Raw genomic sequence first — 24,146 nt, 5'->3', positions numbered from 1 at the left:
ACTGGATAACGTGAACACTGATCAATTTAATGCAAATGTTAGTTAGAACCTTATAGTTCTCAGGTCGCGATGTATTATCTATACTGCCATTGAGTAGTAATTGTTTATTTTAGGACACTTTTGGCGTAATTAGTGGTTCAAAAACGCCAACAAATGACGACTTTCCAATTTGATATTTTAAAAATCGCAAAAAAAGTTAGAGGGGTTTGTCGCTTGACGATGAAAATTAAAATAAAATTGAAATATTTGCAGATTAGACGAAAAAATAATACTGTGTTTTATACTTTAAATGAATAAGCTTTTATCTTCCTTAATTTTAGAAGAAAAAATTTGAAAATGATAGATTGTCTACGAGTTTTTGAATAAAGTGAACTTTTCCTTGGTGTTGGACATCTTCAATTTTCAAGAGAAAAGTTGCTCAGAATACATTCCTTAAAAAATTTCAACTTAAAATTCTTTTTTTGATTTATTTTAAATAATAAATTCTTTAAATTCGATCGTTAATTATTGATAATGAAATATTATTATTTTGTTCATTTCTGCTAAATAAATTATTTTGTTAATTTTTTAGTTCGCATGAAATAATACTTATATAAATGGTATAAATAAATTTAAAATTCGATTCTAAGCAACTTCTCTTAGAATAATACCTAACTTTTAGAGATATTCCTAATACGAAGTAAATTACAAGGAAATAGCTTTATTCAAAAAATCCTAATAGATTGAGTTGATTTTGCAAAGTTGCATATAAATTGGAAGAACTTTACGATTTTCTCAAAATTTAACTTAATATGCCAAAAATAATAGATACCAGCTTGTATTCTGGCTGAAATTAAACATTTACCATTCACTGATCAAAATTATCATTAAGGCAATACATTTTAAGAAGTTACAACCCAACTACCACACCAAAAATAATTAAATTCTGCATCTAAACAACGCTTTCAATGGTATTAAATGGACCGACACGGTTTGTTGATCCTCCAGAGTGGAAGGTTGCATACTTTACAGGCGGTAGTGCCCGCACTCCATAGACAGTGTTGTAACTATAAAGACCCGATATTTTACTTACATAACACAATGAAAGTTTGACATATTGCATTTTAAGAAAGCAAAAAGTAGTACGAGTGTAACGGTAGCAGAAATGCCCGAAATTTATTGTTGCATTATTTACCACAATATCGAATTCGTGAAGAAATTTGTAGAAGATAAAGTGGTTTATGCATTTTTTGAACATACAGCCGGGGACAAAAAATGTTAGACGTCAATGTCATCTAATTGTCACATGGTGTAAAACCCCACTTAGAATTTGTAACCTTACTTTTTTGCATTGCCAATTTTGACAGTTTTAATGTTTTAATTTCAAAATAGATAAAGTCCAGCTCATTGCTATCAGTCCACTCTCCTGTGTAAATTTTCGAAATTTTTTGGGTGTAAATAAGGCTTTCAAATCTTTAGGGAGAAAATTAGAGAAAAATTGAATGTAGCGATTTTTGAGGTTAACACGTTGTCAACGTTGAGTGTATTAATAACTAACTAATTTAAAATTTGTTGCAAATTTTTGAAACGTCAGAAAAATGACGTCTAAGATTTTGTGTCCGCGGCTGTATGTGTTTACATAAACAGCGATTTGAAGAAAACCTTAAATAGTGAAATACCACGATTCTTGGTTTTCAACAGATGATTAATGATGTTGTTTCCATCAATTAAATTTTGCAAAAATACTTATTTAATGTCAAGGCCAAGTTTGTAAAGGATACCGAGGATTTGTAATAAGTTCGTTACTGAAATTGTGCTTTTAATAAGCAAACTAAAAAAATAAGAGAAAATCTCTGATAAGAACACTAATTAATTATGTATGATGCGTTAATTAAAGTAATTAACAAAAGTTTTATAAAAATGTTTTGGTATTTTGTCTACGCTTTCTAAAATTTTTTTGCATAATTAATAAAATCGGATTTTCATATCTTTGCTTTAATTCCGTCAACATAAACAATAGACGATTTGCCAAATCAAAAAATGTTCACCCAACAGAACACAATATATTTTGTCAGTTCTAAATAGTTTCATGTAAAGAAAATTTGGAATTTGCAAGAGTTCAATTATTTGTAAGATTTTCGTAGATTTGCATGCTACGGTTGGGGATATGAAATTCTGAGCAGTCCGTTTTTGCCATTTTAAAAAGTCTCAATGTAAATTCAGCTTTACTCCCTCAAGTTTCCAAAAAAGTCATATTAATTTTCACATTTCTTAATTTCCTAAACTTATCAGTACTTTGAAGTTGAACATCTGAAGCGAAAGCGGTTAAAAAAAGGAAAATGTCTCAGGGACAATACAATGCCGCACGGAATTCATAACTTTGACTTCACAGTGTCAAAATGACAAATATGCCAAGAATCAAAACAACAGTTATGAGTAGGCAATGTCTACTTTAGAAATTATGACAAATTATGATTCTAGAAAATGAAGAAATATCTGCATTTTGCTCATTTTGAAAAAAATGTTTAAATAATGGAAATACAATAAAAACAAATAAACATAGGTAAATAAGTAAATCAGACTTTTAACTAGAATTTTAATGGCTTAGAGGTGGAGTTAAACCTAAGTAACAAGAAGATAACAAGAGAATAGTTTGGGTTTGATTACTAAAAATAACAATCCCTTTGAGGAAAAAGATAATTAGCAGAATAAGTAGATCAATATTCTAAATCTGTAACCACTTTAGTCTTTGGTCTTAATACCATACATTTTACTTACATTCTTTGCAATTCTATATAATTATGAAAATTACAGTAAATGCCTAGAAGATATGAATATTAATTCTATTTAGCAAGTGATTAAACTATAAAAGCAATGTTCAAATCTTCGTTATTAATTAATATTCAACAGAAAATCAGGAAATTAGTATTTATTGGACAGTGGTGCATTAGTTTAATTAATTTTAAATTGCTGACAACTTAAGTTTATAATTTTAGTTAACAAAACGGATAATAACAAAATGAGAAAGTGAGATGGATTGGATTCCTTTTACTTAAAAAAATTAAAACTTCCTTTTTTGACATCACGTGCAACAAATTTTGAATAGCAGTTGCCGATATCTAAAACTGTTGATTTTGATTTAAATTGATTGTATGAAAATTTGACCAAAATACTTTCCTATCAGTCAAAATGAAGGTAAAGCTTTAATTCACGATAGATTCTGAGAGGTGACAGAGACTGAAATTTATGATTTATCAATCTTCACTGGACCGTTTGTATTTTAATGAACTTTTTATTTTCCACAGATTTTATAATTTGACGTCCGATTGTTTTATCTGATCTATATTGTTATTTTTTATATTACTTTTAGAGTAGACGGTGGTATCATCATCATAGTTTATCATAATTCTTCTACGTATTGACTTTAACCCTTTTGATAAAAATATGATGACTAGTATTATACGTAATCTTGCAAGTAGAAAGAAGAGAAGGTCATTTCCGATCAATTATAGATTTGAAATTCGATTAAAGTTTTATTTTTTTTATTTTAATTTTAATTTATGATTTGTAGTTATTTGTACAATATATTTTTTATTTGTGAACGAATTTCAATAAAATTTAAATCGAACATTATTAATTTTACATTAGTCTATTTCAACGTTATACATATACATACTGGGTGATTTTCAAATAAAGGCGGAAAAAGAAATCCATTACAGTTTATTGTAAATGAAGAAAGTTAACAGGTTTCGTTTTTTAAACTGCTTTAAATTGATTTCAATTTTAATAGTACGCCAATGATTACTAAGGTTACTAATGTTACTATGCATTATTAGCGAACAAAATTCTCTGCTGTGTTGTTAAGGTTATTTTGTGCATATCAGTGGCGCCGAATAAGGTCAGGATTTTGAAATTTTTACTTTTACCTTAAAATTAATAAAAATCACCGAAAACGTCTTCTACGTATCTCCATAAAGCCCAAGTCCGGACTAAGGGGGGGCTAAGGGTGCTGTAGCACCGGACCCCACTTCCTTAGGGGCCCCTTGCCATGTAAAAAATTACATTTAAAAAAATCAAATCAAGTAAGTAAAAGTTTTTTTTGCATAATTTTATCGATGGGCCCCCTTTTACAATTTAGCCCCGGGCCTGTAATTTTCTTAATCTGGGCTTGGTAAAGTCGTTATTTTTTTTCAGTTTCTGTTTCAAATTCACCCTGTATATGCAATATTAGCAACCATTTTAATGGATAAACGGTTTTTTAGCCAAAGCACTGTTATAATTATCAAAAGATTCAAATATCAGACTACAATAAAGCCGAAATAAGCCTCAGTAGGTTGAAATGAATTATAATCAGATTATAACCTCAAATGAGAAATTTAAAACATCCAAAAATGATTCTGTTGATTTTAGACATGTTAGCTTAGTTTTTCCTCTATTTATTGGAAACTAGATCTACATGCTACTTTGAGTAGCTCACTTCAAGGTTTTAATTCGTCAAAATTTAAGTATTTACGCATTGGATTGTACATGGAAGGGTATTTTAACACACACGGATCTGGTTTTAGTACAATTCAGCACATAAATCTTATTAAATTTATCGCAATGCTAGAAAATTTTCGAAATGTGACATTGAGATGAGCGATTTGAAGTAAATGGTATTAAGATTTTAAGATAAGATTAATTTTAGATAATTTAAATTAATATTAATAAATTATTTTTTTTTTTAAGAAAATGGTGACATCTGCAATGCCGAAGATTTGGACTGAAAATTCTTAGCTGGGTTACCTTACATATTGTATGTTTTATCATTTTTTAAATTAAAAGATTTTTTAACCATCTAGGAAATGAATATATCATCACGTTTACTGTCCTTATTAGATAAGTACTTCTAACAAGTAGGTACCTAGTAATTTCATAGAAACTTAAAACACTGGAGATTTTTTTACATACACGTATCTCTCTTCCTAGTCATATTCTCATGTCAACACCTCTGCTACAAATTATATATTATTACAATACTACCATACAAATTACTGTTTATGTCATCGTCTTTATTGTTCGTTCACTCGGCAGTGGAAAGTGGTGTACAAGTCAGTTCCGCTTTTAAATAATCATTTTTTCATTTACATTTTTTCTCTATACATAAATTACCAAGTAGGTACCGTGCACCTTAATTATCAATCATTTTATCTTTCTGTGTTCCGGTATTTAAAGCGATCACTAGAAACAGCAAATCAAACGAGCCAAAACGAAAATGGTACGGTCGAATTTCGTTTTGATGAAAAAAATCTTTACGTTTCCGCACTCTGATTCTTGATCAAGATAAATGTTATTTTTAGAGTTAGAACAGACCATGAAATTTGCGTCCAACGGCTATATCCATATCATTATGTTAATTTAATTGTTAGACAACAGTTACAAAATGTCAAAATCTCAGGTGTTTTTTGAAGTTACAAGTTGTTACAAAATTCTAATTAATTTTGACGGAGCAAACAAAACTAAACTTCTATTGCTTGGTGTTTTAGATAATTAATAGTTATTTACAGTCGCGTGTGGTAACTTACATTTTACACATGCCGTGCGGTAAAAATTGCCCAAATCGTCTGCTCTTCAGATGCGTTTAGAAATTAAAATCACTTTTCCATAATGAAAATTGATCACCAAAATGGTATTTACCTACATTATTATCTCATTTAAGACAATATTTCTATTTTTAATGTCATATTAAAACATTTTTTTATACAGCGCCATCTTGTGTACTTTTTGTGGACCAACTACAGAATTGACAGATGACGAAATTTATAAATGTCAGAGGTGACAGTTCTTATGAATTTTGAAACTGACAGCGTATTTCTTCACTTTTAATTACAGTGAATGATAAAATGGGGCCGAAAAAATGAGGCTGTATTAACAGGCTTAAATTTTAATGCACGAAACCAAAACTATGTAATTATTCAGACATTTTTTATGCGCAAATAACTCTTAAATCCACAGTTTTTACCCACATTTATTCCACTAGTGGATTAATAGTACATTATTATATGAGTATGTTATGAGGCCCATTATTCACCTCAACCGAGGGGTTAACCTTTCATTCTTAGAAAATAAATAAGAAATCACTAGAAAATGAGGGGATATCATTAGGACATCAGGGGCAATCGATAGGAAATATAGGGAAATCAGACGAAATCACAAGGAAATCAGGCAAATTTGGACAAAATCCCAAGGAAATCAGGCAAATTTAGACGAAATCACAAGGAAATCAAGAAAATTTAGACAAAATTCCATAAAAATAAGGAGAGAGTTGACAAAATCACAAGGAAATTAGGGGAAGTTTGAGCAAATCACAAGGAAATATTGAGAGGTTGAACGAAATCACAAGGAAATAAGAGGAAGTTGTACGAAATCACAAGAAAATGAGGGGAAATCATTAGGATATCAAGGGCAATCGACAGGAAATCTAGGGAAATCAGACGAAATCATAAGGAAATCAGGCAAATTTGGACAAAATCCCAAGGAAATCAGGCAAAGTTAGATGAAATCACAAGGAAATCAAGAAAATTTAGACAAAATCCCAAAAAAATAAGAAAGGAGTTGACAAAATCACAAGGAAATCAGGGGAAGTTTGAGCAAATCACAAGGAAATATTGAGAGGTTGAACTAAATCACAAGGAAATAAGAGGAAGTTGTACGAAATCAAAAGAAAATGAGGGGAAATCATTAGGATATCAAGGGCAATCGATAGGAAATCTAGGGAAATCAGACGAAATCACAAGGAAATCAGGCAAATTTGGACAAAATCCCAAGGAAATCAGGCAAAGTTAGATGAAATCACAAGGAAATCAAGAAAATTTAGACAAAATCCCAAAAAAATAAGGAGAGAGTTGATAAAATCACAAGGAAATCAGGGGAAGTTTGAGCAAATCACAAGGAAATATTGAGAGGTTGAACCAAATCACAAGGAAATAAGAGAAAGTTGTACGAAATCACAAGAAAATGAGGGGAAATCATTAGGATATCAAGGGCAATCGATAGGAAATCTAGGGAAATCAGACGAAATCACAAGGAAATCAGGCAAATTTGGACAAAATCCCAACGAAATCAGGCAAAGTTAGAAGAAATCACAAGGAAATCAAGAAAATTTAGACAAAATCCCAAAAAAATAAGGAGAGAGTTGACAAAATCACAAGGAAATTAGGGGAAGTTTGAGCAAATCACAAGGAAATATTGAGAGGTTGAACGAAATCACAAGGAAATAAGAGGAAGTTGTACGAAATCACAAGAAAATGAGGGGAAATCATTAGGATATCAAGGGCAATCGACAGGAAATCTAGGGAAATCAGACGAAATCATAAGGAAATCAGGCAAATTTGGACAAAATCCCAAGGAAATCAGGCAAAGTTAGATGAAATCACAAGGAAATCAAGAAAATTTAGACAAAATCCCAAAAAAATAAGAAAGGAGTTGACAAAATCACAAGGAAATCAGGGGAAGTTTGAGCAAATCACAAGGAAATATTGAGAGGTTGAACTAAATCACAAGGAAATAAGAGGAAGTTGTACGAAATCAAAAGAAAATGAGGGGAAATCATTAGGATATCAAGGGCAATCGATAGGAAATCTAGGGAAATCAGACGAAATCACAAGGAAATCAGGCAAATTTGGACAAAATCCCAAGGAAATCAGGCAAAGTTAGATGAAATCACAAGGAAATCAAGAAAATTTAGACAAAATCCCAAAAAAATAAGGAGAGAGTTGATAAAATCACAAGGAAATCAGGGGAAGTTTGAGCAAATCACAAGGAAATATTGAGAGGTTGAACCAAATCACAAGGAAATAAGAGAAAGTTGTACGAAATCACAAGAAAATGAGGGGAAATCATTAGGATATCAAGGGCAATCGATAGGAAATCTAGGGAAATCAGACGAAATCACAAGGAAATCAGGCAAATTTGGACAAAATCCCAACGAAATCAGGCAAAGTTAGAAGAAATCACAAGGAAATCAAGAAAATTTAGACAAAATCCCAAAAAAATAAGGAGAGAGTTGATAAAATCACAAGGAAATCAGGGGAAGTTTGAGCAAATCACAAGGAAATATTGAGAGGTTGAACCAAATCACAAGGAAATAAGAGAAAGTTGTACGAAATCACAAGAAAATGAGGGGAAATCATTAGGATATCAAGGGCAATCGATAGGAAATCTAAGGAAATCAGACGAAATCACAAGGAAATCAGGCAAATTTGGACAAAATCCCAACGAAATCAGGCAAAGTTAGAAGAAATCACAAGGAAATCAAGAAAATTTAGACAAAATCCCAAAAAAATAAGGAGAGAGTTGATAAAATCACAAGGAAATCAGGGGAAGTTTGAGCAAATCACAAGGAAATATTGAGAGGTTGAACCAAATCACAAGGAAATAAGAGAAAGTTGTACGAAATCACAAGAAAATGAGGGGAAATCATTAGGATATCAAGGGCAATCGATAGGAAATCTAGGGAAATCAGACGAAATCACAAGGAAATCAGGCAAATTTGGACAAAATCCCAACGAAATCAGGCAAAGTTAGAAGAAATCACAAGGAAATCAAGAAAATTTAGACAAAATCCCAAAAAAATAAGGAGAGAGTTGATAAAATCACAAGGAAATCAGGGGAAGTTTGAGCAAATCACAAGGAAATATTGAGAGGTTGAACCAAATCACAAGGAAATAAGAGAAAGTTGTACGAAATCACAAGAAAATGAGGGGAAATCATTAGGATATCAAGGGCAATCGATAGGAAATCTAGGGAAATCAGACGAAATCACAAGGAAATCAGGCAAATTTGGACAAAATCCCAACGAAATCAGGCAAAGTTAGAAGAAATCACAAGGAAATCAAGAAAATTTAGACAAAATCCCAAAAAAATAAGGAGAGAGTTGATAAAATCACAAGGAAATCAGGGGAAGTTTGAGCAAATCACAAGGAAATATTGAGAGGTTGAACCAAATCACAAGGAAATAAGAGAAAGTTGTACGAAATCACAAGAAAATGAGGGGAAATCATTAGGATATCAAGGGCAATCGATAGGAAATCTAGGGAAATCAGACGAAATCACAAGGAAATCAGGCAAATTTGGACAAAATCCCAACGAAATCAGGCAAAGTTAGAAGAAATCACAAGGAAATCAAGAAAATTTAGACAAAATCCCAAAAAAATAAGGAGAGAGTTGATAAAATCACAAGGAAATCAGGGGAAGTTTGAGCAAATCACAAGGAAATATTGAGAGGTTGAACCAAATCACAAGGAAATAAGAGAAAGTTGTACGAAATCACAAGAAAATGAGGGGAAATCATTAGGATATCAAGGGCAATCGATAGGAAATCTAGGGAAATCAGGGAAAGTTAGACGAAATCACAAGGAAATCAGGAAAATTTAGACAAAATCAAATCAGGAGAGAGTTGACAAAATCACAAGGAAATCAGGGGAAGTTTGAGCAAATCACAAGGAAATATTGAGAGGTTCAACGAAATCACAAGGAAATAAGAGGAAGTTGTGCGAAATCACAAGAAAATCAGGAGAAGTTGGACGAAATTACAGGGAAATATGGAGAGATTGAACAAAATCACAAAGAAATAAGAGGAAGTTGTACGAAGTCACAACGGAAATCAGGAGAAGTTGGACGAAATTGCAAGAAAACAAGAGGAAGTTGGTCAAAATCGCAAGGAAATCAGAGAAAGTTAGATGAATTCACAAGAAAATAAGGAGAGGTTGAACGAAATCACAAGGAAATCAGAGCAAATTAGACGAAATCACAAGGAAATGAGGAAAGGTTGGACAAAACCACAAAGAAATCATTGGAAAATTAGGGGAAGTCGGGTGTATGCCTGGCCATAACCATAACAAGCGAGTGTAATACTATGCTTTATCTACGACCATTCGTGAAATAAGTATGACTTGTTAAAGTGAAAGTCAAACACCCCTTGAAACGACGGCGTAGCCGGAGTGCTTTAATGATTGAGCGCTGTAAAATAGATATCGCACAAGAGTTGTATTAAACTAAATAATTGAATTTTTCGAAATTCATGAGAACTGTCACATCTGACATTTAAAAATTTCGTCATCTGTCAATTCTGTAGTTGGTGCACAAAATGTACACAAGATGGCGCTGAATAAAAAAATGTTTTAATATGACAAACTACGCGTTGTGTTACAAGTTACAAGCTATCTATCTTAATTGTTACATGCGTTACATGAAACCGACGATAGTTTATCTAAATTCTTTGTTTTATTTAGAAATTTCCATTTTATCGCTTGTTTATTTTAGGAACAAAAAGCGACTCGGTACTTGACAGTAATTCACCAGAACAATTTCACCGTCAAAGTGAAAGTGAATTATAATGATAATCAAAAGATAAATCTTGCAAGGTCAATTTTTGTGACAATTGTGGTTCAGTTGCCTGAAGATATTATCAACGGTGATAAAACCTGAAGGCAATGAAGCGCCGATTTCGTAATACTGGATAATTTCTCACAAATTGCAAAAAAGTCCTTCAAGATCCTTTGACCTTAGGAATTTATTAGAAAGCGGCAGCAAAAATGCAGGATACTGCAGGAACTGTCTTGCATAACAATAAAAAAACTGTTATGGTGTGTTTTTACCTGACATTTATGAGGAACACTGGCATAGAAACCGTCATGTAAACCATCGCATTTGAAGTCAATGTCTTCAGGCACTCTTTCGTAAAATGGATATTCCGATAAATTGTACCCATTCAATTCTTTGGGTAAGTTGGGGTCCCATATGTAATCCAGTTGGGGAATTCCTGTCAGAGTTTGTTTGGTCCCATTTGCGGCTTCTGTACTCACTTCTGTTGCAGTCTGGAAAAATAAATATCGATAATAATGTGAAGGTCGTTTAGAACCTGTCTCTCGGAATGTATTGCAATGCGTGTTCGATCTCAACAGCCAGAGACAGACTCACAATATGACTTTAAGTAATAGAAAGTCCAACATCTAGACCGCAACGAAATTCTTTTATAATTATAATTATAAATGATAAATGCAGTGTTAATGAGCTCAGATTTAGTCAACTCGTAATTGTAGGAATTTTTTATCAAAGTGCGTATCAGAACCATAGAGAAAATAGCAGCTTATTAACACAAGGTATTCAACAAGGACGCCAAGATCGGATATAAACAAGAACTTCAAAAAAATCTGTTATGTAACAATGGTTAGGTGTTTGAAATAAAACACTAATTTTATGGGCAACCGCGTTTCAATATAACAATTACATGGAATTAACAAAAGAAGTTTGAAGTATTTATTGCTGTTTTTCAGTGGGTGCTTTTTGATTCTCATTACCTCTAAGAGTGGCATTGTTTGAATTTAATGTCGGTATTTCTCTTGTGGCTAAATGAAAGTGAAATGGGAACCTTGAATTAATGTTCAAAATCCATGGACTGCATTATTTACATAACTTGGTTTTTTTATGTAGCGCTTGTTCAAGAATTTTTCAGAAAAAGTTGCACCTCTTGCTTCTCAAAAGGTGATAAAACAAGTTCTCTTCTTCTGACATAAATGCTACAAGGTGTTTATAAATGTTTCTAGCATCAAGGGTGGCTATGAAATGTAAAAAAAATTTACCGCTCATTACAAACGTGGGTTTCCATTTTTCTACTGACATTTGCAGTTAAGTTAACCTCAAACATGGAGCAAAGTAAGTTTTGAGAAATAAACTGTTCTAGTTGTGGTTTAAAATCTGAAAATTAAAAACTTGGACACAAAATTGTAACTGAAGCGTCATTCACGTAGGTAACATTATAAATAATTTTCAACATAGTTATATTGACTATGAAAACAAAGCGGCAATGTTCATGCTAGAAACATTTATAAACACCCTGTATAATTTACACTACTAGACGATCAATGTCTTGTAGATTTTCATCTCTAAATGTTAAACTTGTAGCAACACAATAATTTCAGGTGATGCTGTAAATTTTCTGGCTCCTTTTAAGCAGGATCCGTTAAGTTGCGCCAATTCTGCGCCACAATTTTAATTTTTTGCGCTACCTGCCCTAGAAAGCTACAATCATTTTTTTGCCCGCGTCAGGTCAGGTCAGGTCAGGTCAGAATGAAATAGCAAATATTGGAATTTTTTTGCTCATTTTCTAAATGAAAATTTATAAAATCCGTCCCTGTCGGGCTAAAATTTTAAGATTTAGAACAGTGAATTAGCTACTCAAAAGTAACAAGTTTCCCAAATATCGTTACGTTGGCACTAAAACTACAAAAATTAAGGGCCGAATGCAAAACATTAGAAATTTTTGGCCCATTCTAAAAATGCAAAATTCAAAAATCCGTCCCTGTCGGGCTAAAACTTTGAGATTTAGAACACTGAATTAGTCGTTCAAAAGTAACAATTTCCCCAAATTTCATAACTTTGGCATTCAAACTTCCGAAATTACAGGGCCGAAATGTGAAAATTTCCAGTATTTTACAATTAATTTCGTATTTTTGCTAATTTTGGGAATATAAGAATGAAACTTGGAGACATTACTCCTTTTAAGACGTGTATTTAGTCTGCCAAATTCGAAAATTTTAGAACCAGAAACAGAAAATTTTTCATATTTTAAAAGCGAGGTATACAGATTTTCGAGGTCCATCGATTTCAGAGGACCAGCTAGTGAATGAAGGTAAAACAAGGAAAAAATTTTGTAGCCAACTTTGCGACGAGTTTTTATCTAACTTGCCAAGTCCGCAGATTCACATCTTGAAATGTTTAAATTCTCTTTAGATCTGCGCATAATTGGCGCAATTGATTGACATGAAAAAAAAAATTAACTGGGGGGGCTGGGGCTGACGCAGGTAACTTTTTAGGGGAGGTAGCGCAAAAAATTAAAATTGTGGCGCATAATAGCGCATAATTAGCGCATTGGCCTATGTAATATTTCAAGTTGTCTGTGTGGCATTCGCCAAACAAAGATTTTCAGTCGCAGAAAAAGTATAGTTGAAAACTCGCATCGAATGTCGATTTCCAGCTTGTGCACAAATATTCATATTCGCGAGAAATAAATAACATTCCAACCTAGTAGGAATACTTTTTAAAATAAATAATTTTTCCACGAATAATTTTATAATACAGTGGTGTATAAAATGTGAATTTTAAACAGTGGACTTTCTTTAATTTCTAATTTTTGGGGTGGGCGGGCGAAGAACTGGTTTTGTTCTTCTGTAAAATCTCTTCCCAATCTTAGAAATAGATTAGTTTCTGTCATTGGGTAAAACTGAAATAATTTATGGCTTTATCTACGTAAATATCAGTATAAGTTTTTGAGGATTTTGTTATCACAACAGAAGATATGTAATAAGTTAGTGTAATTATTATTATTATATAATTAGCATATTTATTTGTACTTTTTAATACAAGTTGCAAGTTTGATTTACTGCAATTTTATTAATGATTTCTAGTGATTAATTGAAAAAGTATGAGCACGGTAGTTCCATCAATTTAATAGAGCAGTGAAACTATGACTGACAATAATTGGTTTAATTAATCTTTTTTTTGTATAATATTAATTACGATAAATCAAGATAAAAGAATTAATTTAAAGCCGACATAATTAAATTAAACTAAATTGATGGCATTACATATTTTATAGCCTTTGGGTGAAAATATTAAATGTTCCTTCAAGAGTTAAGTGCCTTTAGTAAACTTTATTTATTACATATAAAAGGTTCCAATTTTAGTTTTACCAAAGTTGGTATTAATTTAGCGTGGGGGAGTGTCAAAATAAGTTTGTTTCCATTTTGATTGACATTTTTGGTTATATCAGGAATTTATTGAAAATACAAAGAGATTTAAGTCTCATTTGATAAAAAGAGGATAATAAAAGATCACTACGTGATGTGGATGTTTTTTTGACTAGTAAACATGTTTGTAAACAAATCGCCTATTTTTGCGAATTCAACCTTTGGGCGAACATTTTGCAGTCTTTTAATCGAATCTGGGTTTAGATTCGAAGCAAGTGAACTATTGAGGTTCAATGAGCCAAAAAAGACGAAAAGGTTATATTTTTCTCTTTTTTTTGTGGAACGATCGGATGTTAAGCCATAAACTTAACATTACTTGCACCCACTGCACCTTCTCATGTTAATTACAGTTAAAATATCTTAAATTACAACTCTTGTTTTTAAGTCTCACTGTGAATTATGGAGATCTAAATATTATCTAAAAAGAAGTTTTTGTCTAAATTTTGAGAAAATCAAATAATTTCTCAACATTGCTAATATTATTTCTGTCATTTCAGTTAATTGTAAACAAAGTCAACTGTCAACAAGACAATGCATGCGATATCACTAGGAGGTACAACCCAATCCACAATTTTGCGGACAGTCCCAAAATTTCCAATACTTTGGAGTTTGGACCTCACGTTCAAAATAAACAGTGTATAAACGCTGTTTCCCAAAGACTGCAAAAACCGTTCGAACAAAAAACGTTTACGTTCGCCTCTTATCTACCATACTTCTTTAACTTTCACTTAATTACTGATTTTAAAAACAACATTTTCAAAAGTGTCTGTTGCGACCGACAAATTAATTTGTTGAAATAAATTCAGCCTTCAAAAGGGCCAATTTTTATATCTAATGGTGGTAAGGTGGTTTTCCCCGACTTGCTTTGTGGATAAAGCTGAAATCTAATTAGAAAAGAAATAATAAAGTTACCTGAAGTTATTACGAATAATGACCAAATGAAATAAATTCAGTTTCATTAGTAAACAAAACACTTTTTATAACTTTAGGTTTATCGGGTGCGATTTTGGTTCTCTAACGATAATTATCGGTACCGAGAATTTCGTTTGTTTACATCACGTGACCATTTTATTTCTCTGTTTTACCGGTCCCGTGGACGAAATTTTGCCAAAAGAGCGACACTATTCTATGACTTAAGTCTGCCTTAACACAATGCATGCCGTTTTGGCTCTCAAACGATAAATAAATATTTTTGTTAGTAATTTTTCAGAGATCTCATTGAGGTTGGTAATTTGGTTCTCCCTAACACGTCAAGCGCTGTTGCCACATCTTTTTGTTAAACGCTAACTTCAAGTGTATTTTGAAAAGTTAATATCTAACCTAACAAGTGTCGCAGAGCATGTAAACCTGCAATTTAAACCTTCAAGAAGCCTTTTTATAATGATAACAATATTTGTTTTTGTGAACCATCGCACGAAGCAGTGTATTTTTTTCGATTTCTGACGTCCGCCGTTACAAAAGTTGGCCTGATAGTTTTTTAACTGTTATATGCCGGTAATGAGTAACGAAGAGAAGTATCTCTTGGGTGTTACTTAACATTTACGAAAACTTCGCTCCTCAGGTTTGATTTTAACAAGGATTTATCGCCAATCTTCCGATTCCGGTTCAAATTTGGTCAAGTGTGTTACTCTTTTTGAAGCATGTGCAATTTGGCTTAATTTTATTCCTTTCGCAAGAACGGGGAATAAAAGCGTTAAGTCAGGAATCGTTTAAAAGGCAACTCCGTAAAAGTTGATACATTCAATCTTCCCTACGAATAGTAAAAAATATCTCATTTTAGAAAATAGATAATAGATAACATTTCTATTTCAGTTTAGTGAATTCTTTAAAAACACAATGAATAACTTGATGTCATGTGAGAACCTGACCTGACTTCGCACACACCAGTGGCGACTCGCAATATGAGGCAAATTAGGCTGCGCCTCACCACTTTTGTATCTGGCAAATTTAAAATCATACTACATTTATTATTACACTTTTGTATATAAATTTAATATTAATGATCACTTATTATAATCATAACCCTTGAAAAAAAATAGACTTCAGTTTGTTGTTTAGAATATATCGCATGAGGCTCATTATTTTCAGTTTCAGTTCCACTCATTTTACATGCGATATTCACGCGAACTGGAACATCTCCAGACGACCCGATGTACTCGGTAATCTTCGTCGTACAATATTTTGTAATTGTATTAAATTTACCTACTCTTGGAGGACGTGTGATGACTTTTATCTGGTTTAATCTGTTCTATGGGTTTAATTATACCCAATGCGGTATTCTACGTAAGAGGTAACTTATGGTTACTCCTAGCCTTTAAAAAGATTCCAGGAAGCATGTCAAAAATACATAGTGAACAACACAAAAAAGAAATTTGGAAATCCCAAACGCCCAAATTTAAAATTGTTTCTAATGATAAACTTAAAAATCGTTCTAATAGGAGAACAATTGAATTGCACTTCAGATAGTTGTGCTAATTTTAAAGAATTTTTTGGCTAGATTAATATTTATAGATATTTTCACAAATCAATTCAAAAACGAAATTAATTACCATATTACCAATTTAGGTGTAATCTATAATGAGCCTCACCTTCCCAAGTGATCACAAACTGTAAAATGGAAGTTACCAATGTTTTTGATCAGAAAGCTAACCGCTCGCAAGTAGAAGTGCTTGATGCCTCATTTGGCTATTTGTTAATGTCCTACCTTTTGACACTGTTTTAATCTACAGCAGATTCTCCAAAGGTTTAAGATATATTCTTGTATTGAACCGTTGTTGTGCGGTTCTAATAAATAATTTTGAAAAAGATGCAATACAAGATGATCGAACTGTTAACCACGACGTTGAGGCTGATATTATCATTCTATTGCAGAGTTTTGAATTATATATTTTCTTTTATTTTGTTGGTAACTATTTGATTATTTATTCTCTTGCCCACTCACATTCTCAATTCATATTCCAAACCTCGCTAGTTCTACTGTTCATAAACTGAACGTAGAATTTTTTTCTTGCACAAAATTGGCATATGAAACTGTTCAGAGTTGTTGGTTTTTACTAGACTTGGCAACTCTGGCTTCTAAATATTTTGGTTTCAAATGGACACCAACGCCTTGAATAAAAATGTTTCCATTTTATAATTATTCCAAAGATAAAACAAGTAGCAAACTCCTTTGTATGGACATTAATGTAAGATTTTGGAACAATCCATCAAAAAGGAAAGAAAAATCAGTCTTTGCTGTCCAGTTAATTTTTTACACACAATGTTCTTCATGTTTCATCTAAATAATGAAAAACTAACCTTAGAAATAAATATAATACATTCCTGCATTTAGCCATCGTCGCATTTCTCAATTGAATTATGTTAATAAACGTTAATTTGTAATTTTGCTTGTCTTTCGTAGTGAGTAAACAAACTGTTGAGGTTATGTACTACCGAAAACATCTTTTCGGCTGGGTTCAGGCTGCCGAGAAGTTTTTTGTTGCAGTACCGATAATAGCTGCGTCAGTAACGAAAACAATAGCGTCAGTACTGTCAACTAGGATGACGTCATTGACTTGGACAAAAGTCAGATAAGAAATACATGTTCTATGGTACGAACTGTCAAGAAAATATTTGGTTATAATGTTCTAAAGGCTTTCTTATGGTTTTGTTCCGTTCAGACCATGGGACGGACTTACTCATTTACTTCGTAGTGCCCTTAGACAACATCAATTCGAATCATTTTGCATGTTTTTTAAAAATTCTAGATCGGTAGAAAACAAGTGTGAAATTATCGTCATCTCGAATAATATGTGGCAACAGCGCATCAATTTTTACGGTTGGTGAAAACCGAAAAGTAACCAAACGAAATGCTCGGTACCGATAATTATCGTTAGGAGAACCAAAATCGCACCCTAATAACACTTTTGAAAAAACCATTAGCAAAGAATAAAAATAATCTAACTCAAAATAGTCCACATTTGAACACTTTGGCACTGTAAAACCCACATTTCTGTACCACGATTATTGCTAAACTGACGGGAATTCGGATAAAAACACGCCATTTTGCCACTTACATATTTATTAGCGTTTTTCTTTCCAACACTCAAACCATTCCGACTAATCAGTCTCACCAGTATTTCTGCAGAAAACTTTAAACATTTTTTTCTCGGAAACGATGACGTTTTAGAACGCAAAATTTGGCTATTATGACAAACTGTGTTGTCTGATATTGGGGTTAAAATCTTTGCACTTTATTCGGGTTCACCCTGTATGTAATGAATTTCAAAACCTCATGCAAAAGATGCCGGTCCACGACGAAATATTGAAATGAAATCTCACTATAGAAAATTCTTTATTTTGTAAGATTATTTAAGATTTTATGCTGATTGTGAGTAAATCAATTTGAAATGTGTTCATTTGACAAATTTTTGAAAAAAAGTCATTAAAACCCTGCAGACGGTACAATTGTCTTATAAATTTATTGTTAAAGGTACAGATGCACTACCGAAATCGAAAAATTTTAAGTTTGCATGACGTTTCATTTGATCAATTCTGAATTACAAATGATCTTTTCTGAAATACAATTTACTAACATGAATTACAATTGATATATTCTGATATTAACTTGACTAATCTGAACTGCAATTGATATTGTCTGAAATCAACTTAATCCTTTCTGAAATACATTTGGACATTGTGTAGTATTGTTACTTGGTTTCATGTGAACGATGCCACACTGATAGACATTGCTGATTCATAAATCTTTTTTCCGATTTTTTTCGCATCATGCTTTTGCGTAAAATGTCCTTTAAGTAGTAACATTTGAATGGTCCATTTGAAGGTGAAATTATTGCACAGAAATCGTAAATTTTGACATTAAACTTTTACTCTTTAATCCATCATATATCCAAAAATTGAAGATTTGATTTTTTTTAACATTTTTCTGGTTCTATTCATATTCTATGACATCGTCCTATGATAGATACAGTATCACGGTGGTGCGCGACTTTTCGGACATCTGTATGTACAATTGAATAACGAGTTGACTATCCTTCCTTCCAGTATGTAGATGCGACATATGTTAGTTTTCCATGCATTTTTTTGGGCATTTGTTATATACATTATTATGAAAAGCAATAATTTGATTTTTATGTTTAAAGAATCTTTTTATTGAGTGAATAAATTCAACTACTTTTTCATTGACAAATCAATACCCTACAATAGTTTTATTATAAGTTGTATGAAAACCAGTTTCATCAATGCAAATTTTCTTTTATTCTTCTTATGCCTGCATTTAACAAGATTTCTACTAGTTTTGTAGTTTAAGATGTTTTTTTGACTTTCTTTGTTTAGTTTAATTTTCTATTTAATACAGGCTGTCCCAGAACTCGCGCCCCAGAGAGCAAGGGAGGGTGCCGACAGCAATACAGACGGTAAATTTCAAAACAAAAATTGACTAAGTTTAATAGTATTCGAGAACTGATAAAAAGTTAACAACCAATCCCGAAAGCTTATTCGAGAAGTGGAGTAAAAGGCCATCCCAATTTCTTAGGCAACGAGAGTCTAATGTTTAACCTGACCAATGGATGATAGTGTGTCTCCATAGTTACCAATTTTCAAATTCTGTTCAGCTTCGGGATTGGCTGCAGTTTTTTTGTCTTATCTCGGTTTTTTTTTGAGTTAAAAAATTATGGTTTCAAAATTTTCGTTCAGAATTGATGCCTCCATAAGCCCTTTCTCTCTGGGGCGCGAGTTCTGGGACACCCTGTATATTCATTATTCAACACAACAGTAGAAAGAGGGCTATAATTTTGTTATTTTTTCATTTTCTTTAGCATGCCTTCACAAAGTAGAGCCATATCTTGTAAAGCTGCTAATTCTGTTTCTAATTCCGAAATTGTATCTAAGAATATGTATTTTTGTTATTCTTTTTATAATTTCGAAGCTCAAAATGGACTAAGCGATTATATTACAGAAAACTCTCATTTTCTCATTTCTCTTCTGATCTTTATCTCTTCTACATCTCTACATTCTTCTTTTTGTTATTTTTTTTGTCAAACAAATAAAAATCATGTAATCATTGTTTTTGTAAAACATAGATTTGTTTAAACCCCACTTTGAAGTCTTCTTCTCTTTACTTGTGTATCTTTTAGTATTCTTCTTTTTCTATACGTAAGTATACGTTTTTTATTCACAAATGTTCATTATAATGTTTTAATATTACATTTTTTTTCCTACTGGGCCAAATAAATGGGTTTTCTCAAGGATATTTAATTTCTTCTTTTTTGACTCCTAAACCTTTATTTTCTGCCTGCTGTTCTATTTCTTCAGCTAACACCTGCCACATTTTTATAAATAACTAAATAATTTGACAAATTTAACGATCAAGGTTTTTTAAGCTTTTAGCTTTTTGAGATTTTCACCGAGATTTTAACTTTAAGTCGCTATATGTATGTATACAGGGCAGCCATTTCGGCGACAAAAAACTTGCGATAATCCATAAAAAAAAACAATAACATTCCCAAACGAAGGATGACAATGAACTAAAGAATCTATTGTGTTTTTGCATGAGTTCAAGAAACAGAGCGCAAAAAACCTATCAGAAATAAACCTTTTTATTGAAAACAGCGGTGAAATTTTATTATCAATACCAATTTATGAATGAATAAACGTAAACAAGAAAGTCGTTCCCAAACAGTGAGACCGAAAATTCAAATTCAAAATTGTTGTAGCTCATTTTTTATTCCCCAAAACCAAAAAGATTTTTTACTCAGTTTATCAGTTTAAACACCCTGTATGTGCTTTTATTTTAGTCATCAAGTTTTTAAACTTTTATGTTTTCTTACAGATTAAATAATAAAAAAATACAGTTAATTTTTAAATGCTGGCAAATGAGGTAATTATCACAGATGAAAGTGAAAAATTAAAATTACTTAACACATCCTTTGGTGTGCAAATCATTGAAACCTGAAACTTTAACGTTCCAATATTTGTCCCAAAAAAATTACTTACATAACTTTCTAGAAAGCACATTACCTGAGTAAAAATTGACATAAGTTAAAGGAGCAAATAAGACAATAACAATAACTATTCTTGGTTTAACAAAATGGAATTAATAAATCCATTTTATAGTAATTTATCTTCATTTACAAAAGGAATAAAATTTAAATTAAGCTTTTGTTTAATCAAAGTAAAGTGACACCGTTTCATTTGTTCATAATGTTGTACAGCTTCCACGTTAAATGCCATTGTGTTAACGACGCGACACGTGGTAAATCAATATTGCGCAAATTATTTCATTTCATTGGTGAAAATTATTAAGAAAGCGTAAAAAATTACACTTGACCTAATAGAAGCTACCCTATTACAATCTTGCAATTAAAATTGATGAGCATTCTTCAAATTTTTAAGAATAGTTTTATTGGGGATCGATACAGTTATCGACGTTTTATGTATAACTGATACAGCAAACCTACACCTTAGCGCCAATACTCATAAATAGATTTCCAGCTGTTTCTGACATTTATTATTGACATCTGTCATATATAATATTTTTATTTTGTCATTTGTTTTATTTTTTAGGTGGGTATTATTATTTTGGACTTCTGATACCATGATTTAGAGAAATTAATTGCCAACTTAATTAATATTTATGGAAACTTTACCTATAAACTCTTTCTATCAATATTTTTTTGGATTTTTTTAAAGCCCATTAGTCTGATTCTTTCAAAATATCTAACAACGCTATAAATATCAGAATAAAGCAGGAAAGTTGTTTTCTGAGATGGATTCACGTTTTTTAGGATCGTCCTAATGCCAAGGTTTTTGATATTTTTTTCAAACTCAGAATGTTCACTTTCACACTGACCTCATCTGGAGAAGATTCTGAAGAAGTTGCTTCTGTCGTGGTAGTCGTAGTCGTCGATTTACCAAATATTAATGCTGTCGCTCTAATTCCGTAAACATCCTGAAGACTCAACCAAAGAACACCTAACAACAATAAGAAAAAGCTCATTATAAAAGAAAGTTGTAAAAAATGCAATAATTATTTATAGCATATGCCACGCAATTGAAATGAATCTGGGTGAAGGTTATTAGATCAAGATTTTTTTGAATTTTTGGTTTTTGTTTGTGTACTAAATGCGTATTTTAACGATGAATCAAATGAGTTTCTTGGAGTGACTGGGACACATTTGTATTTCTAGAGTGTATTAAGTGCATGAGTTTGAATGGTTAATGGGAAGTAGATAATTTCAGTAAAAGTAAAATGGACTAGGCATAACAAGTCGAACAAAATGGAAAGTTAGATTTATTGAGAAAATTTATGGAGTGGTTAGTGGAATTTCAAGGTAATCTCACAAAATTTTCGAAAATAAAATACACATTATTGTTATACCAACCTGCCGATAACAGTATCCAAATTCCAGGCGGTCTTTTCATCCTTCTGCAACAATGAAAAATGTATGAAAATTTGCTCAATATCCGAGATTACGATAATTAATCTTTGCGCAATTAGTGTGATGAAATATTCAGTGTTTTTCATGAATAAATCGTGCCGAACTAACAAAAATGTGTAGGTTTCTTCTTCACGATCATCGTGAACTTCGCAATTATCGGCGCTATTACTTAAATATTACTTAAATTGCTAAAATAGTAAAAACCCCAAAGGAGTGGTTAACGATCGGAATTTCATTGGAAGGTTATTTTCGCATAAATTACAAAATTAAGGTTATCGATAATGAAAATTCACTTTAATGTAGATCATGCATTGAAAGACTGCATTAATGTCGCTCGTTCAGTGAAAGGGAAAAGCCTCGAATTGAGAAAATTTGTACAATCTGAGTATATCGATGAGTTTGTAAAAGTATACCTAATATTGTTTTGTTGTAAAGTCCGTTTTTTCATTAAAACCGCACTCTCCCAGCACTTTACAACCGGCAACATCGTCGATGGTGACTTTTTGGTGATAAAATAAAATAGGTTAGGTGCCTAATTGACATTTTGATTACACAACAGGGCCTTTCAGGCCGTGCCGAGTCTTTTCACTATTAAATCCTTTAATTGGCAATCCAACAGGCTGTAAAAGAAACGTTTTTAACGAAAACACTACCTAATTTTCAGAACTGTCAAAAATTTGACAATTATTTTCTCACCAAAAATCTCCCTAGGCAACGTTGCCGGTTGTAATGCAGGGGAAGATTGCGGTGTTGGTGGTTTAAAAAAAACGGACTTTAATAAAATACAGAGAAAAGATATTTAGCCAACAACTGTTTATTACAAAGTTTATGGTTGTAGTTATGTTAATCGCATTTTATGCGTGGTATGGCTAATAAAACATGTGCTGTTAGAAAACAAGAGGTCAGGATGGATTCGCTATGTTATGGTTCGTTAAAGTAATGTTGAAAATAAACGCAAATTTACTTTTCGTAAGATTGTATCGGTCGTAAGGATTTTTATGCACAATCAGTCAAAAACGCACATCTTTCCTAACCGCTAAGAGGTTAGAAAGTAAGCGATTCCAAAGGTACCCATTTCAGCGGTCGAAAACAACTCAAAAGCAATCAGTAATGAGTCGTAATCGGACAGGAATGAAGCACTTCCCAACCTCTGGGGGCGGCACAGACGATTTTCAACTAAATTTTTAAATTAAGATACAAGGTGTTTATAAATGTTTCTAGCATCAAGGGTGGCTCTGGAATTCCTGTCGGACACCACTTTGCCGCTTTGTTTTCATAGTGAATATAACTATCTTGAAAATTATCTACAAGGTGTTTATAAATGTTTCTAGCATCGAGGGTGGCTATGAAATGTCAAAGAAATTAGCCGCTCATTATAAATGTGGGTTTAGATTGTTCAACTGACATTTGTAGTTAACCTCAATCATAGAGCAAAGTAAGTTTTGAGAAATAAACTGTTCTAGTTGTGGGTTGAAACCTGAAAATCAAAAAATTGGACACAAAATCGTAATTGAAACGTCGTTGACGTAAGTAACAATATAAATAATTTTCAAGTTATATTCACTATGAAAACAAAGCGGCAAAGTAGTGCACGACAGAAAATCCAGAGCCACCCTTGATGCTAGAAACATTTATAAACACCTTGTATAATGGAGTGCGGGCACTACCGCCTGTAAAGTATGCAACCTCCCACTCTGGAGGATCAACAAACCGTGCCGGTCCTTTTAAATACAATTGAAAAAAATTATGAAAAACTAAAGTTTTTTCGGTTAAACCGATTTTTTGAATAAAGTGAACTTTTCCTTGGTGTTGGACATCTTCGATTTTCAAGAAAAGTTGCTCAGAATACATTCCTTACAAAATTTCAACTTAAAATTCTAATTTCGATTTCTTTTAAATATTAAAATCTTTAAATTCGATCGTTAATTATTGTTAATGAAAT

The 24,146-nt window shown here is 32.1% G+C and overlaps 1 protein-coding gene across 3 annotated transcripts in view; it reads right to left on the bottom strand.

Moving 5' to 3' along the window:
• Positions 1-24,146, bottom strand: part of LOC148180739 (uncharacterized) — a 51,034-nt gene that overhangs the window by 4,552 nt on the left and 22,336 nt on the right. For all 3 annotated transcript variants that reach the window (XM_088041568.1, XM_088041560.1, XM_088041576.1), the window contains exons 2-4: positions 22,148-22,191; positions 21,616-21,737; positions 10,617-10,835 (exon numbers count right to left, since the gene is read on the bottom strand). In XM_088041568.1, the coding sequence (XP_087897694.1) occupies positions 10,617-10,835; positions 21,616-21,737; positions 22,148-22,187 (381 nt within the window). In that variant the 5' untranslated portion in view covers positions 22,188-22,191. The remainder of the gene's footprint in view (positions 1-10,616; positions 10,836-21,615; positions 21,738-22,147; positions 22,192-24,146) is intronic.

The sequence above is a fragment of the Gnatocerus cornutus genome, chromosome 1 (genome assembly GCF_029298725.1).
Source record: "Gnatocerus cornutus isolate USDA-ARS CGAHR chromosome 1, icGnaCorn1.1, whole genome shotgun sequence".
In the NCBI taxonomy this organism is placed as follows: Eukaryota; Metazoa; Arthropoda; class Insecta; order Coleoptera; family Tenebrionidae; genus Gnatocerus; species Gnatocerus cornutus.
This window is presented reverse-complemented; position numbering and strand designations above follow the sequence as displayed.